Here is an 18,135-nt window from a genome sequence, read left to right on the forward strand (position 1 = left end):
ATCATTCTCCCGATCGGAGTCGGAAGCATCCTGCTCTACCGCCATGGTAGGGCCGGAGACAACGGAGCGGATAAAAAAAGGGGTAACACTTACCGTATCACACGATGCACAAATAAACACACACCGACACACACACACACTAACTTGTAGCAGCGCCGATCAAAGCGATAGCGTTGCGTTGATACGCTTGCTTATCGCTACGATCAGCAGACACACACACTAACACCACAGGAGCACACGTCGATCGCCAGTCGATCTATAGGGATAACGGGACACTCTCCGCACGAATATCGGAGTAAGACGGAGACACCGATAGGTGCGTTACGGGTAATCGCGTTGACTACGCATTCGCACTCGAGAACAATAGCCACTCTCTGCCGTATGCAAAATCGACAATGACGCTTCCGAGCGGAATACGTCCTCTCACTACGGAAGCTGGAGGCAGACTGATTATTATTATTATTATTATTATTATTATTATTATTATTATTATTATTATTATTATTATTATTATTATTATTATTATTATTATTATTATTATTATTATTATTATTATTATTATTATTATTATTATTATTATTATTATTATTATTATTATTATTATTATTATTATTATTATTATTATTATTATTATTATTATTATTATTATTATTATTATTATTATTATTATTATTATTATTATTATTATTATTATTATTATTATTATTATTATTATTATTATTATTATTATTATTATTATTATTATTATTATTATTATTATTATTATTATTATTATTATTATTATTATTATTATTATTATTATTATTATTATTATTATTATAATTATTATTATTATTATTATTATTATTATTATTATTATTATTATTATTATTATTATTATTATTATTATTATTATTATTATTATTATTATTATTATTATTATTATTATTATTATTATTATTATTATTATTATTATTATTATTATTATTATTATTATTATTATTATTATTATTATTATTATTATTATTATTATTATTATTATTATTATTATTATTATTATTATTATTATTATTATTATTATTATTATTATTATTATTATTATTGAGTCTGCGTCCAGCTTCCGTAGTGAGAGGACGTATTCCGCTCGGAAGCGTCATTGTCTATTTTGCATACGGCAGAGAGTGGCTATTGTTCTCGAGTGCGAATGCGTAGTCAACGCGATTACCCGTAACGCACCTATCGGTGTCTCCGTCTTACTCCGATATTCGTGCGGAGAGTGTCCCGTTATCCCTATCGATCGACTGGCGATCGACGTGTGCTCCTGTGGTGTTGCTGTGTGTGTCTGCTGATCGTTGCGATAAGCAAGCGTATCAACGCAACGCTATCGCTTTGATCGGCGCTGCTACAAGTTAGTGTGTGTGTGTGTCGGTGTGTGTTTATTTGTGCATCGTGTGATACGGTAAGTGTTACCCTTTTTCTTTACCCGTTCCGTTGTCTCCGGCCCTACCATGGCGGTAGAGCAGGATGCTTCCGATTCTGATCGGGAGAATGATCTCTCCAAGGAAGTGAAAAGAAAGCCAGGGCGTCCCAAGGCTGCACCAGCGGCAAAAAAAATTGCCTTGGACGAAAGGCCTTCGACATCGAAGGCCACTTGTAGTAGTGTCACTTTGGCAAAGAGTGCCCAGGTGACAAAAAGTGCCCCGCAGACAAAGAGTGCCCCGCTGGTAGCAACTAACGTGCCGCTATCAGAACACCGAGCGCGTGCTTACCCGCCGTCGTGGGAGGGTAAGCCAATAGTATATTTTATGCCGCGAGTTAAACAACTCGATGTAAGGACGATCGCGGCATCGTTATTCAAAAAGTACCCGGGCGTTGGCGATGTTTTTCGGATGCGCCCAAACAAGATCAGGGTTACCGCAAAGGACCGGGCTCAAGCCAACGTCATTGCGGCTGACCCAGAATATACGGAGCACTACCATGTTTATATTCCCGGTAGTCTGGTTGAGGTTTCCGGCGTAATCGAGGATTTCGATTACCCTGAGGAGGAAGTGGTGCAATTGGGCTTTGGGGTTTTTCAAACCCCAAACTCGCCCAAGATAAAAGTGCTTGAAGCAAAAAAGCTCTTCGAGCTTGCTTGAAGCTTGATGCTTCAAGCAAGCCAGAAAAAAAATATGTCCCGACCTCCTCAATCCGGGTTACGTTTGAGGGTACGGTACTCCCGCAGGCCCTCATTCTAGAAGGCCTCCGGATACCCATTAACCGGCCGTACGTACCAAGGGTGGCAACCTGTTCCAAGTGCAGTCAGATTGGACACGCTGAACCGTTTTGCACCCGTAAAACATGCTGTGGTAAATGTAGAGGGGCACATGCCACCGAGGAGTGCAAAGCTCCCTCCCAAAAATGTTCGCATTGCCGGGACGAGTGGCACGAGGTAGCTTTGTGCCCCGTGTACCAAAAACTCCAAAAGGAGCAGACGAAAACAATATCCGAAACGGCACGCGGATCGTACAGCGATGCTCTAAAGGGAGCAAACGCATCAAACCCTTTTGCTGTTTTGGGTACAGATGCAAATGGCAAGTCCAGCACGACTGCACTCGAACAGGTGCCATTGAGACCGGTGAAGAGAGTACCTTATAAAAAGGTACAAAGGAAAGTCCTAAGGACAAAAACTAAATCCTTGGCACAACAGCGTCTCGCCAAAGCTAACGCTTCCACCCCAGTCCAAAAACGAGATACTGAACATACCATTCCCGCTCCCCAAATTACCAGGAAGGAGCCCAAGAAAAAGCGATCTCCCCGGACCGAAGCCCCTCTGGAAAGCTTGGCTTTTCCAACCGGTGGTTTACCAAAAACCCCTACCCCGTCCCTTTCCGAGATCCTAGAGTCCCTCCTCATGACCCTCAACCTCCCGCAGCACCTGCACATGATCGCTACTTGGGCCCTTCCTTTCCTGAAGGGGATGATCAAACAGTGGCTGGCCCAATGGCCATGCTTAAGCATGATGGTCCGATTGGACGATTAATTCCTCCAAAGGCTACCATCTTACAGTGGAACTGTAGGAGTTTGCTTGGCAAGCTAGACTCCTTTAAAGCATTAGTGGGCGAGCACAACTGCGATGTGTTCGCCCTCTGTGAAACTTGGCTATCGGAAGAAATCAATCTTACCTTCCCTGGATATAATATAATCCGTGAAGATCGCATTACAAGGGGTGGGGGAGTACTAATTGGTGTTCGAAAGAGTCACGCTTTCAACAGAATACCTACCCCTAGGCAAGAAATTATCGAAACTGTCGCAGTCAAGGCAAAAATTAGCGATCTTCACGTGACAATTGCATCTATTTATATCCCCCCGATAGCCAACAATGAAAAAGAAAAAATTGAAAAGATCAAAGAGGATCTTGGAAATTTAGCAGCGGTCTTGCCTGGACCACTTTTGATCCTGGGAGATTTCAACTCCCATGGAATCGTCTGGGGTTGCGATAAGGATGACATTCGCGCTCCAATTATCCGAGACATCTGCGACAGATTTGGGCTTTCAATCCTCAACTCAGGAGAGGCAACTAGGATGCACACACCGAAGAGTAGGGCGAGTGCACTGGACCTGTCTCTATGTCCATCAGCGATGGCCCTGGATTTTAGTTGGAAGGTGATCCAGGACCCTATCGGCAGTGATCACTTGCCGATAGAAATTTCCTACATCAAGGGAGGATGTCCAGGAGGTGGAATCCCCGTTAAATGTGACTTAACGAGGAACATCGACTGGATGAGATACGGTGAATTAGTAGCCGCTTCGCTTTCTCTTGACTTGGAAGATTTGTCTCCAGTACAGGAGTACGAAAAACTTGTTTCAATTATAAACAAGTGCGCTCTTGAAGCCCAAACAAGGCGCTCCCACCAAGCAAGGACATTCAAAAAACCTCCCACTCCTTGGTGGGACAAGGGTTGTCAAGCGGCTTTTAACAAGAAGCGGGAGGCGTTTAAAGCATTCCGGGACACGGGCTCAAGGTCTTTATATGAAAAATATAAAGGACTGGAGAGATCGTGTAAAAACCTGTTGAAGGGGAAGAAAAAGGGTTATTGGCGTAGATACGTCAATAACCTAGACCCTTCCGCATCACTTAATTCGCTTTGGAGGATGGCTAGAAGGATGCGAAACAGCAACAACATCAACGAGAGCGAAAGCTTTTCTGGCGAGTGGCTTAATGAATTTGCCCACAAGCTTTGCCCTGATTTCGTTCCTGCGCAGAACTTTCATCAAAATGCGCCTGGCTGTGACCCTATCATGGACTCACCGTTCACTATGGTTGAGCTATCGCTTGCTCTCCTTTCAAGCAAAAATTCTTCCCCAGGCCTGGATCAGATCAACAGCAAATTGCTGCAAAATCTTCCCGACATGGGCAAGAAACGTCTGTTAAGAATCTTCAACGATATGTTGGAGTTCAACAGCGTCCCGCAAGAATGGAGGGAAGTGAAAGTTGTCACTATTTTGAAGCCTGGCAAACCGCCATCAAGACACGATTCATATCGGCCGATATCATTACTTTCGTGTCTGAGAAAACTCCTTGAAAGGATGATTCTTTTACGGTTAGAAGAATGGTTGGAAAAAAACAACCTTCTATCAGATACCCAGTTTGGTTTTCGTAAAGCCAGGGGTACTAATGACTGCTTAGCGCTTTTGGTGACAGAAATAGAGCTTGCCCGTGCACGCAAGCAGAACATGGGGTCTATCTTCCTTGACATACAGGGGGCATTTGACTCAGTTTCTCCATACAAACTGAGTCAAAAGTTAGAAAATGCGGGCCTGGGACCAATGTTGAATAACTTGTTATTCAACCTTTTGTCGGAAAAAGTTATGAATTTCAACAATGGTCACGTGCAGTTAAAACGGACCAGTTTCCATGGACTAGCACAAGGGTCCTGCTTGAGCCCACTGTTATATAACTTTTATGTTAGTGAGATAGACTCTTGTCTAGCGCCAAACTGCAGTCTTAGACAATTGGCAGACGACGGCGTTATATCTGTTGCAAGCAGAGACGCCGATGAAATACAACTGGCTTTACAAACCACTCTGAATAATCTTTCCGAGTGGTCTGAAAACCTTGGTATCAAGTTCTCTGCTACGAAAACTGAGATGGTAGTCTTTTCTCCTTTTAGCGACACGGGAAAAAACAGGGAGAAAAGGCTATATGACCCGAAAATTGATGTCTTTCTGTATGGTGAAAAGATATCAACTACCGACAATTTTCGATACCTTGGTGTATGGTTTAATTCAAGGCTAAACTTTAGTACTCACTTCACCCGTCTGGTGCAAAAATGCAGTAAAAGAATCAACTTTCTAAGGACAGTCACAGGATTCTGGTGGGGCGCACATCCATCAGACGTCCTGAGACTGTATAAGACAACGGTACTATCCGTATTGGAATATGGAAGCATATGCTTCCTTTGGGCATCCAATACGTTGATACTCAAGCTCGAAAGGCTACAGTACCGCTGTCTTAGACTCGCACTAGGGAGCATGAAATCCACACACAACATGTCCCTAGAAGTGATGACCGGAGTGATGCCGCTCAAACTACGTTTTGAAATGCTGTCGCTTCGCCTTCTAGTCCGTTGTTCAGTATCAAATCCCTTGATAATAGAAAATTTTGAAGCGCTTCTAGAGACAGGTTCTAAGAGCAAAATCCTCAAGATCTACGAAGATTTTGTTGCCCTACAAGTGCATCCTAGCGCTCCACAGGCATTAAATCGTGCTGCCCTTCCTGAGAACTACAGTTCCATTTTAATAACAGATTCCTCGATGCGCGAGGAAATTCAGACCATACCGAATGATCTTCGCCCGAGGGTAGTTCCGGGCATTTTCATGAACAAGTATGGTCATTTAGACCAAATAAGCCAGTACTACACTGATGGATCATCCACTGAGGAGGGCACTGGCTTCGGTGTTTTTAGCGAGTTCACCGTGGCATTTTTCAAATTGAGGCAGCCATGTAGTGTTTACACCGCAGAGCTAGCCGCAATATTTTACGCACTATCCATGATAGCAGCGAGACCTTCGGACCAGTACTTCATCTTCACTGATAGCCTTAGCTATTGAAGCTCTGAGATCTCCGAAGGCTGTTAAGAGTCAGGTCATTTCCTCACCATAAAAATCATTGAACTGCTTGGCTCAATGTTCGATAAGGCGTATAGGATCTCGCTAATTTGGGTCCCTTCTCATTGTGGAATTCCCGGCAATGAGAAGGCAGACTCACTGGCCAAAACATGCGTCCAAGAAGGCGCTTTTTACGACCGACCTATCTCGGCCCAGGAGTTCCTTCGTTTCCCACAGCAACTTTTCCTGTCTCGCTGGCAGAGCATGTGGGAGGCGGATGAACTCGGGCGTTTCCTTTACTCGATCTCTCCGCAAGTAGCCCTGAGGCCTTGGTTCGATGGGCTCTCTGTGGACCGGGCGTTCATACCGATGATGTCTCGACTGATGTCGAATCATTTTGCGTTGAATGCTCATCTACAGCGTATAACTCTGGCTCAGACAAAAGTGTGTGGCTGCGGTGACGGATTCCACGATGTGGATCACCTTCTGTGGTCCTGCGTGGAATTTGAAACCGCAAGACCCTCCTTGTTGAGCGCAGTCGAGAATATCGGCAGACGACCGGGTACAGAAATTAGAGAAGTGTTGGCTACCAAGGACCTTTCCTACATGAGGATCATTCACCGATTCGCCAGAGACAACGGTCTTGTCCTATGATTCCACATCCCAAGTATCCTTCCAATCCATATTCGTATTTCCCCATTCCTTTTTTGTTAAATGTTGTGTTGTCTATGTTTTAAGTGTATTTTTTGTAGTGCCATGGATAATCCGATGACTGGGCAGCAGCACTCGAGGGCGATTCCAACACTGCCGTAAAAGGGAGGCAGGCGTTGTTGAAAGTGCAGTGTTTTCCACTCCAGTCCAGTTTTGGCACATTGAGTTTGACAGCGTTGGCGTCGGGTTCGGGGTGTTTGGCGGGCTCAGTCTCGGGAGTAGTGAAGTCGCTTTCGCTGCTGCGGGATAGAGCTTGTCGATCATCCTTTGATTGGACGTTGACTAGAGTGAGCTTGGAATGTCATTGCTGGACTGCACTGGAGAACACTGTACGAAGACAAATAAATGTGCTGTCTAAACAATATTTGTTTGTTTGTTGCAGTCCAGACCATAACAAAATGATCAACAATAGATCAGGCACAACACCACAATAGCCGGAATTCGGATGCAACCAACCACCATCATTACAATAGCCACCGCAATAGAACCGGACCATCATCCACGAATACATCAGCATCATCCTCATCATCATCATCAGCAGCATCATCAACTCCATCACCACAACCATCCACAACCGAGTATGCCCGGGATAAGGCAAATAATAGGGAGGAAATGCCTTATCAATATGATTGTAATTTTGTTTTTTTTTTTTTCAACACAAGCGGTGTTGACAATACGGCACTGGACCGTCATTATTAATTATAAATAAATAAATAAATTATTATTATTATTATTATTATTATTATTATTATTATTATTATTATTATTATTATTATTATTATTATTATTATTATTATTATTATTATTATTATTATTATTATTATTATTATTATTATTATTATTATTATTATTATTATTATTATTATTATTATTAACGTGTTGTCTGCCTATAGGCTACACTACACTCTTTTTTTTTTTTTTTACTCATGAGGGACGGCCTGGCCGTATTGCTACACTTCACTCTTATACTCTACTTAAAATTATTTAACTCTAAACTTAGAGAAATGGGGAGGGAGTTAAGTGCTAAAGGAAAGACCGCATACTGGAGCGTAAGGATGGAAGGGAGAGATGGAAATCGAACACAAGAGACGAGGAGTTAAACGAACGCAGTGCCCTCAAAAAAGGATCGTTGCGACCGGCAGACGTACGGCGCCTAGGGATAATCAAAGGAGGACGAATACGAAGGGAACGGTTAGGGACATAGAACGGGATGGAACCAAGCAGAGAAGGAGCATCCATACAGTTCAACAAGAGGGAAGCGACAAAAAGTGATTGGGAACGTGATCAACGGTCTTCGAGAGAGTCCAGACTCAGCAACTGACACCTTGACTCGTAACCGGGCAGGGTGGAGGTGGATCTTCCAAGGAATTTGCGAACCGCAAACCTGGTAAAAGACCTCTGCACCCGCTCGATTCGATCCATATGGATACGAGCCGTTGGTGACCAGATTACTGAGCAATACTCCAGCAATGACCTGACCAGCGAACAGTACAGCGTTTTCAAACACAGAAGATTAGAGAAGTCACGAGCAATACGCTTCAGGATACCCAGTGTTTTCCAGGCTCTAGCAACCATAGAGTCGATGTGGGACGTTAGGGTGAGGCCACTATCGAGCCATGCGCCTAAGTCCTTGACCAGCGAAACCCGGTTGACTAGAACCTGAGCAAGCACATAAGGATAGAGGAAAGGAGTGCGGGAACGAGTAAACGAAATGATTTGACACTTCACAGGACAAAGGGTGAGAGAGTTATGAGCACACCAAGAGGAAAAACGGTTAAGAACAGTTTGAAGGAAAACGCAATCCGCACCCGATGAGATTGGGAAAAAGATTTTCACATCATCGACATAGCAAAGAAAGCTAACTTGTGGCAAGACAGAAGTAATGTCATTAAGGAATAGGACGAACGATAGAGGACTTAAGACACTACCCTGGGGAACACCGGCCCCAGAACAGAAGGAAGTAGAGAAATTAACATTTAGTTTAACACGCTATGCACGCTCACATCGAAATGACTGCAACAAGGAAACAATGATGCTGTTGATCCCTAATTGTGACAATTTCTCAAGAAGTAACTCATGAGGAACGCGGTCAAACGCGGATTTGAAATCCGTGTAAATAGCGTCGACTTGGGGCACAACATCAAGATGAGTCGACACGAACGACGTAAAACACACGAGGTTGGAGGAAGTGGAACGTTTAGGAACAAACCCGTGCTGTTGAGGGATGACAAGACTACGTGAAACGTTAAGGATACAGACATGCAAGACATACTCAAATACCTTGGCAAATGCACATAAAAGTGAGATACCGCGATAGTTCGAGACAATGGAGGGATTTCCCTTCTTAAGTATAGGAACAAGCCAAGCTTGTTTCCAGACCGAAGGAAAAACGGACGAACACATAGATAAACGGAATAACTGTAGGAACAGAGGGGCGAAAACAGTACTACATTTTTTCACAACTACAGCAGGGATACTGTCAGGACCAGGAGAAAAGGATGATTTGAGTTTGTGAATGGCGAGGAGTATTGCATCGATCGTAATAAGAGAGGAAGGAATAGTGTTTGAAGTCTCTGAAATATGCGATCTAACTGAAGTAGTAAGAGGCTGACTATTCACAGGAGCAGAGAAATTGGAGGAGAAATGCCCAGCAAAAAGGGCGCAGATATCAGAGCTATTGTCAACCGACACATCTCCGAGCGACATAACAGAGGGAATGGAGGCGGTTTTGCGCTGACTCTTGACGAAAGCCCGAATTAGGACGAATTGACGAATTAGGACGGGAATGAAGACGGATTTGGAGTATGTGGAGGTAACGGGAATATCATGCCCGATTGTATATGCGATAAGCATAAGCTGCGTATTTAAATGTCACGTGGTGATGGTGTGACGGATATCTACGCAGACGCCGTAGTGCTCGAGATCTGTCTCTGCGGAGGGAACGAAGGGTCGAATCGGACCAGGGGGGGGGGGGATTGAGGGGGGAATGATGGAGGGCAACATAACGGTAACGCCGCATTTATAATTTCGTAAAAATGGTCAGTTGCCTCATTCACCGACCGAGAAGAGTCCAAAAAAGACCAATCGGAAGCGCCCAACACATGGGCCAATTTCGCGGAATCCAACTTACGAAAGTTAAACCCTCGCCTCTAGCCTCACTAGCACTAACAGATAAATTAAACTCTAGAGCTAGGTGGTAATTGTCTAACCTAAGTAAAGGTATGGCAGCACTTGATACTCTCGAGGCAGTGAACAGAGCCGACTCATTAATGAAAACTAAATCTAACTGTCTGTTCATTGAGTTTTTTACGTTAGAAATTTGTTTAAGATTACATTCATGTACTCCATCACAAAAATAAGCATGAGAGGGTGACGTGGGGAATGGGACGAAGAATCCATCGGCGGACGACCAGGAAATATGTGGTTGATTGAAGTCCCCACAAAGGAGTAATACGTCGTGCGGCTTCATACGCCGTTGTACATCCGCGATCGAGTTGAACAGCGAATCTAACACTGCTGTGTTTCTGCTTGATTCGGGAGGGATGTAGAATACTCCGATGAAGACACGGATTCCCTTACAGAGCACATTTATCCACAGGATTTCTAAGGAGGGATAGCACACAGGAACTTGCGATGTTGTGAGATTCGATGAGCAGGCAATAAGAACTCCACCACCGCGGGTGGCACTGCTATTATTAGATGTACGATCGCATCGGTAAACGATGAGGTTGTCATCGGAAAAGAGTGACGAGGGTATCGAATCATCCAACCAAGTCTCGGTGATAACAATGACGTCATAAAATATATCCGTGAGTGCGAGGCGAAGATCAGTAAGCTTAGTTCTAATACCTCGCGTAATTTGGTAGTAGAGATTTAGCTTATGATTGGTGTTGGGAGAGTGGGAACCGGTGTGGACGTTTGTTATTGCTGCGCCTGCAATGGTGGTGGTGAAGACGGACCCGTGGTATTGATTGTTGTGGGATCCAATGTAGATGTGCGTGCCGGCGATAAGCTAGCATTAGTATCTTGCAGATCCGTCCGTTGATGAGTGCTGGAGATGGAGTGCGGGTGGTGAAAATCGGTTGCGGAACGTACTACGTTGTTTACAGTTCGTCTATCAACGAACTCCTTAAAGGCTGTTACGATAGGCCAGGTGGACTGTGACAAGGCTCGATCCTGGAGCGCGAGCGACAAACCGACCTTAAATGACGAAAAGGTCAGTGTGCTGGGATCTCGACTAGCCGGCACTAACTTTCTCACGATGACATCATCAGTGCTGAGTTGCTGCCTAACGAACGCCAGTACTTCTTCGACAGTGACAATCGGTCGGCAGCGCGACAGGTACAGCCAAAATCTAGGCGTTTCGGGTGGCAGCAATAATGCGGCATGAGATGGAGCTATTATCGGGGCTGTGCCGGAAAGTAGTGGATGAGTCTGTACATCTGACGGGGGGGAGCGATCAATCAGGCGACGCTTTGCAGGATTAGCCGGTTCGTTTAAAGGTGTAAGTGTGCATTCAGGAGTGTGCGTTTCGGTTGCGGCAATGCGGTTCGAGGATGAAGTGGTGGGCTGGGGTCGGACACTAGTGTGATGTGTCAGTGAAGAGAGCAACGAACGTTTCGTCTTCTCCAAGGCAGATGACATGCGGGACTCAAACTCAGCCGTTAGTTGAGATTTGAGATCGTTGAGTGCATCGTTCAGCTCAGCAATCACAACTGAGCGACCGCTGCTGCGTAGCTCACAGCATCCGGGGCATAGCCATAGAAACTGGGTGCCTCCCTTGGTAAGTTCTTTAAACACTGCGTTACTTACACCCATACACGAACGATGCATCCAGTCTTTGCAGAAACCATCACACTTGTAGGAGGGATCCTCGGGTGCTGATACACGGGAACATAACACGCATACGTCTGCCATCAGGAAGTGTGAGATCAACGACCGAAGATCACAAGGCGCCAAGCAAACTTCTATCCGGAACAAACTCGTGAAGCACAAAACCACAAGATCAGTGGCAGTTTTATGCTGATAACAATCAATCCGCAATCCAACGCAGAGAAACAACTGCCCACTTGCAGTAATCAGTGCAGTACGCGAAATTGTGAGAAGTAACGTGAATCGGTTAATTTAATCCGTTATATCGAGGAGCGGTGCAAAGATCGTGTTGTCAACGCGAAACGGTGTATGTGAATGAGATTTATCTGAGATTACTGATGTGAACATTCACTGATGTGAATGAGATATATCTGAGATTACTGAGATTTCTAAGAATTCTGAGATTTCTAAGAACTCTGAGAGTTTTGAAATTTCTGAGATACCTGAGATTTCCGAGATTTCTTAGATTTCTGAAGTTTTTGAGAATTCTGAGATTTTTGAGAAATCTGAGATTTTTGAAATTTCTTAGATTTCTGAGATTTATGAGATTTCTGATATTTCTGAGATTTCTGAGATTTCTTAGACTTCTGAGATTTAAGAAAATTCTGAGAATTCTAAGAATTCTGAAGTTTTTTAAATTCTGAGAGTTTTTAAAATTCTGAGATTTCTGAGATGCCTGAAGGTTCTTAAAATTCTGAGAATTTTAAAAATTCAGAGATTTCTAAAAATTCTCAAATTTTGAAAATTTCTGAGATGACTGAAATTTCTGAGATTTCTGAGATTTCAAGGATTTTTTTGATTTTGTAAAATTCCTAGATTACTGAGAATTCTGAGATTATCAAGATATCCAAAAATTCTGAGAATTTTGAAAGCTCTGAGATTTCTGAGAATTCTGAATTTTTTTAAAATTCTGAGATTTCTGAGATTTCTAATATTTCTTAGATTTCTGTGATTTCTGAAATTTCTGAGAATTCTGAAACTTCTGAGATTATTTAAATTTCTGAGATTTCTGAATTTTCTGAAATTTTTGAAAATAACTAGATTTCTGAAAATTCTGATATTTTTGAAATTTCTAAGATTTCTGAAAATTTTGAGATTTCTGAGACTATTTAGATTTCTGAGATAACTAAAAATTCTGAGATTTTCTTAATATCTGTCAAATCTGAAATTTCTGAGATTTCTTAAATTTTTAAGCTTTTTTATATGTCTGACATTTCTGACATTTCTGATATTTTTGAAAATTCCAAGATTTCTGAAAATTCTGAGATTTTTGAAATTTTTGAAATTTCTGAGATTTATGAAATATCTAAAAATTCTGATAATTTTGATAATTCTGATATTTATGAGGTTTTTAAAAATTCTGAAACTTCTGAGAATTCTGAGATTCCTGAAATTTCTGAGATTTCTGAGATTTCTATGATTTCCAAGATTTTTGAAAATATTTGGATATCTGAGATTTCTGATATTTATTTCAATTCTGAGATTTCTGAAAATTTTGAGATTTCTGAGACATCTAAAAATTCTGAAATTTCTGAGAATTCTGCTATTTCTAGGAATCATGAAATTTTAGAAAATTCTAAGATTTCTGAGAATTCTGAAATTTTTGAAATCTCTAGGATTTCTGAGTTTCCTTAGACTCTTAATAATTGTGAGATTTCTGAGATACCTAAGAATTCGGATATTTTTAAAAATTCTGAGGTTTCTGAGATTTCTGAGATTTCTGGGCTTTCTTAGATTTCTGAGACTTCTGAGATTTCTGAGAATTCTGAGATTTTTTAAAATTCTTCGATTTCTGAGAAATCTGTAATTTTTGAAATTCTTGAGATTTTGAAAAGAATTTTGAGATTTTTGAAAATTCTGAGATTTCTGAGATTTCTGAGATTTCTGATATTTCTGAGTTTTCTGAGTTTTCTGAGTTTTCTAAGATTTCTAAGAATCGTGTCATTTTGAAGAATTCTGAAATTTTTATACTTCTGAGATTTCTGAGAATCCTGAGAGTTTTTTTTATTTTAGAGATTTCTGAAATTTCAGAGAATTCTGGGATTTCTGAAATTTCTGAGATATCTGAAATGTCTGAGATTTCTAAGATTTCCAAAGTTTTTGACATTCTGAGATCTCTTAGATATCTAAAAATTATGAGATTTTTGAGGGTTAAGAAATTTTTTTTAATTCTGCGATTTTTTTAAATCCTGAGATATTAGAAATTTTTGAAAATTTTTGGGAATTCTGAGATTTTTTAAATTTCTTAGAAATCTGAGATTTCTGAGATTTATGAGATTTCTGAGATTTCTGATATTTCAGAGATTTCTGAGTTTTCTGAGTTTTCTGAAGTTTCTGAGATATCTAAAAAATCACGAGATTTTTGAGAATTCTGAGATTCTGAGTTTTTTGGAAATTTAGAGATTTCTGAGATTATTCCAAATTCTGAGATTTCTGAGAACTCTGAGATTTCTTTGGCTTCTGAGATTATAGAAAATTCTGAGAATTCTAAGAATTCTTATGTGTTTAAATTCTGAGATTTTTGAAATTTCTGAAAATTTTAAAAATCCTGAGATTTCTGAAAATTCTCAAATTTTTGAAATTTCTGAGATAACTGAAATTTTTGAGATTTCTGAAAATTCTGATATTTCTTATATTTCTGAGATTTCTAGGATTTCTGAGATTTTTGTAAATTCTAAGATTGCTGAGAATTCAGAGATTACTAAGATATCCAAAAATTCTGAGAATTTTGAAAGCTCGGTGATTTCTGAGAATTCTTCGATTTTTGAAAATACTGAGATTTCTGAGATTTCTGAGATTTCTAAGATATGATTTCTGAGGTTTTTGAGGATCCTTCAATTTCCGAGTATTCCGAGATTTTCAAAACTCCTGAGAATTCTGAGATTTCCTTAAATTCTGAGATTTTTGAAATTTCTGCGATTTCTGAGAATTGTGAGATTTTTGAAAATCCAGAGATTTCAAAGAATTCTGAGATTTTTAAAAATTCGGGGTTTCTAAGATTTTTTGAAAATTCTGAGATTTCTGTGATTTCTGAGATTCTTCAGAATTCTGAGATCGCTTAGAATTCTGACATTTCTAAGACTTCTGACATTTCTAAGAATTCTGAGATTTCTGAGATTTCTGATTTTTTTTTAATTTTGGAGATTTCTGAGACTCCTGAGATGTTAAAAAGTTGTGAGATTTCTGAGACTTCTAATAATCCTGAGATTTATAAATACTAAGATTTCTGAGATATCCCAAATTTCTGAGATTTCTGAAAATTCTGAGACTTTTGAAATTTCTGATATTTCTGAGATTTTTGGGAATTCTGCGGTTTCTGCAATTTTTGAGATTTCTCAGATTTCTGAGATTTTTGAAAATTCTGAGATTTCTGATATTTCTGAGATTTCTGAGATATCTAAAAATTCTGAGAATTTTGAAAATTCTTAGATTTGTGATAAATCTACGATTTTTGAAAATTATGAGATTTCTGAGATTTCTGATATTTCTGAGCTCTTTCTAATTATTCTGAAATTTGTGAAAATTCTGAGATTTCTGGGATATCTTAAAATTCTGAGATTTTTGAGACTTCTGAGATTTTTGAAAGTTCTTAGGTTTTTGAGATTTCTGAGATTTATAAGATTTCTGAAATTTCTGATATTTCTGAGATTTATGAGATTTTTGAGATTTCTGAGATTTCTTAATTTTCGGAGATTTCTGAGATTTCTGAAATATCTAAAAATTCTGAGATTTCTGAGAATTCTGAGATTTCTTAGAATTCTGAGATTTTAAAAATTCTGAGAATGCTAAAAATTCTGTGATTTTTTTAAATTTTGAGATATTTGGAAATTATGAGATTTCTGCGATATCTTAAAATTCTGGGGAATTTTAAATTTCTAAGATTTCTGAAATTTCTGGGATTTCTGATATTTCTGAGATTTCTGAGTTTTTGGAGATTTCTTAAATATCTAAAAATTACGAGATTTTTGAGAACTCTGAGATTCTGAGATTTTTGGAAATATTGAAATTTCTGAGATATCTTAAAATTCTGAGATTCCTGAGAATTCTGAGATTTCTAAGAATTCTGAATTTTTTGAAAATTCTGAGATTTCTGATCATTCTAATATTTTTGAAATCTATGGGATTTCTGAGTTTCCTGAGACTTTTAATCATTGTGAGATTTCTGAGATAACTAAGAATTCTGATATTTAAAAATTCTGAGATTTACTGAGAATTCTGAGGTTTCTGAGATTTCTGAGATTTGTAAGCTTTCTTAGATTTCTGAGACTTCTGAGATTTTTGAAAATTCTTCAATTTCTGAAAATTCTGAAATTTTTGAAATTCTGGAGATTTGCGAAAAATCTGAGATTTCTAAGAAAATTCTGAGATTTCTGATATTTCTGAGATATCTAAAAATTCTGAGAATTTTGAAAATTCTGAGATTTTTTGAAATCTAATATGTTTGAAAATTATGAGATTTCTGAGATTTCTGATATTTCTGAGCTCTTTTTAATTATTCTGAAATTTGTTAAAATTCTGAGATTTCTGGGATATCTTAAAATTCTGAGATTTTTGAGACTTCTGAGATTTTTGAAAGTTCTTAGGTTTTTGAGATTTCTGAGATTTATAAGATTTCTGAAATTTCTGATATTTCTGAGATTTATGAGATTTTTGAGATTCTTTAGATACCTTAAGATTTTGAGATTTCTGAGATTTCTGGGAAATCTAAAAATTCTGAGAGTTTTGAGAATTCTGATATTTCTCAGACTTCTGGGATATTTGAAAATTCTGATAATTCCAAAATTTTGAAAATTATGAGATTTTTGAAATTTCTGATATTTCTGAGATTTCTGAATATTTCTGAGATTTCTTAGATTTCTGAGATTTTCGAGATTTCTGAGTTTCCTGACAATTCTGAAATTTTTGAGATTTCTGAGTTTTTTTAATTTCTTAGATTTCTGAGATTTCTAAGATTTCTAATATATCTGAGATTTCTAAGAATTCTGACATATCTAAGATTTTTGACATTTCTAAGCTTCTGAGATTTCCAAGTTTCTGAGATTTCTGAGACTTCTAAGAATTCCAAAATTTGTGAAAATTCTTGGATTTCTGAGATTTCTGTGATTTATGAGAATTCTGGGATTTTTGAAAATTTTGAGAATTCTGAGATTTCTCAAAATTCTGAGATTTCCGAGAATTCTGAGCTTTCTAAGAATTCTGAAATTTTCGAAAATTCTGAGATTTCTGAGAATTCTGATATTTTGCAATTTCTGAATTTTGTGAGTTTCCTGGGACTTTTAAAATTTGTGACATTTCTGAGATTTCTTAGAATACTGATATTTTTGAAAATTCTGAGATTTTCTGAGAATTCTGAGGTTTCTGAGATTTCTGAGATTTAAAAGATTTCTGAGACAACTAAAAATTCTGAGATTTTTGAGAATTCTGAGATTCTGAGTTTTTTTGTAAATTTTGAGATTTCTGAGATTTATAAGACTTCTTAGATTTTTGAATATATGAGAATTCTAAGAATTGTGGATTTTTTTAATTCTGAGGTTTAAATATTTTTTTAAAAATTCTGATTTTTCTGAGATTTCTGATATATCTGAGATTTCTGAAATTTCTAAGAATTCTGACATTTCTAAGCATTCTGAGATTTTTGAAAATTCTGAGATTTCTGAGATTCCTGAGATTCTAAAAAATTCTGAGATTTTTGAGACTTTTTAGAATTCTGAGAATTTTGAAATTTCTGAGATATATGAGATTTCTGAGATTTGTTAGATTTCTGAAGTTTTTGAGATTTCTGAGATGTCTGAGAAATCTAACAATTCTGAGATTTATGAGAATTTTGAGATTTTTGAAATTTCTTGGATTTCTAAGATTTCTGAGATTTATGAGATTTATGAGATTTTTGAGATTTCTGATATTTCTGAGTTATCTTAAAATTCCGAGGTTATTGAGAATTCTTCGATTCTGAGATTTTTGGAAATTTCGAGATTTCTGAGATTATTAAAAATTCTGAGATTTCTGAGAATTCTGAGATTTCTTAGAATTCTGAGATTTTAAAAATTCTGAGAATGCTAAATATTCTGTGATTTTTTTAAATTTTTAGATATTTGGAAATAATGAGATTTCTTCGATATCTTAAAATTCTGGGCAATTTTAAATTTCTAAGATTTCTGAAATTTCTGGGATTTCTGATATTTCTGAGATTTCTGAGTTTTTGGAGATTTCTTAAATATCTAAAAATTACGAGATTTTTGAGAACTCTGAGATTCTGAGATTTTTGGAAATATTGAAATTTCTGAGATATCTCAAAATTCTGAAATTTCTGAGAATTCTGAGATTTTTAAGAATTCTGAAATTTTTGAAAATTCTGAGATTTCTGAGCATTCTAATATGTTTGAAATCTATAGGATTTCTGAGTTTCCTAAGACTTTTAATAATTGTGAGATTTCTGAGATAACTAAGAATTCTGATGTTTAAAAAATTCTGAGATTTACTGAG

The 18,135-nt window shown here is 38.4% G+C and overlaps 3 protein-coding genes across 3 annotated transcripts in view; all 3 read right to left on the reverse strand.

Moving 5' to 3' along the window:
- Positions 1 to 18,135, reverse strand: part of LOC126562687 (bifunctional methylenetetrahydrofolate dehydrogenase/cyclohydrolase, mitochondrial) — a 394,759-nt gene that overhangs the window by 214,845 nt on the left and 161,779 nt on the right. The gene's annotated exons all lie outside the window — the stretch shown is intronic.
- Positions 10,702 to 11,697, reverse strand: LOC126560693 (uncharacterized). Its single transcript, XM_050216651.1, has one exon. The coding sequence runs from the start codon at positions 11,695 to 11,697 to the stop codon at positions 10,702 to 10,704; it is 996 nt and encodes a 331-aa protein (XP_050072608.1).
- Positions 13,262 to 18,135, reverse strand: part of LOC126563006 (protein DPCD) — a 194,031-nt gene continuing 189,157 nt past the window's right edge. Inside the window, exon 3 of the mRNA XM_050219613.1 lies at positions 13,262 to 13,273. The gene's annotated coding sequence lies outside the window, so the exon portion shown is untranslated. The remainder of the gene's footprint in view (positions 13,274 to 18,135) is intronic.

The sequence above is a fragment of the Anopheles maculipalpis genome, chromosome 3RL (genome assembly GCF_943734695.1).
Source record: "Anopheles maculipalpis chromosome 3RL, idAnoMacuDA_375_x, whole genome shotgun sequence".
Taxonomy (NCBI): domain Eukaryota; kingdom Metazoa; phylum Arthropoda; class Insecta; order Diptera; family Culicidae; genus Anopheles; species Anopheles maculipalpis.

What these genes read in the sequence shown, in the direction of transcription:
- LOC126560693 (XM_050216651.1), bottom strand. Translation starts at nt 11,697, where the DNA reads ATGGCAGACGTATGCGTGTTATGTTCCCGTGTATCAGCACCCGAGGAT.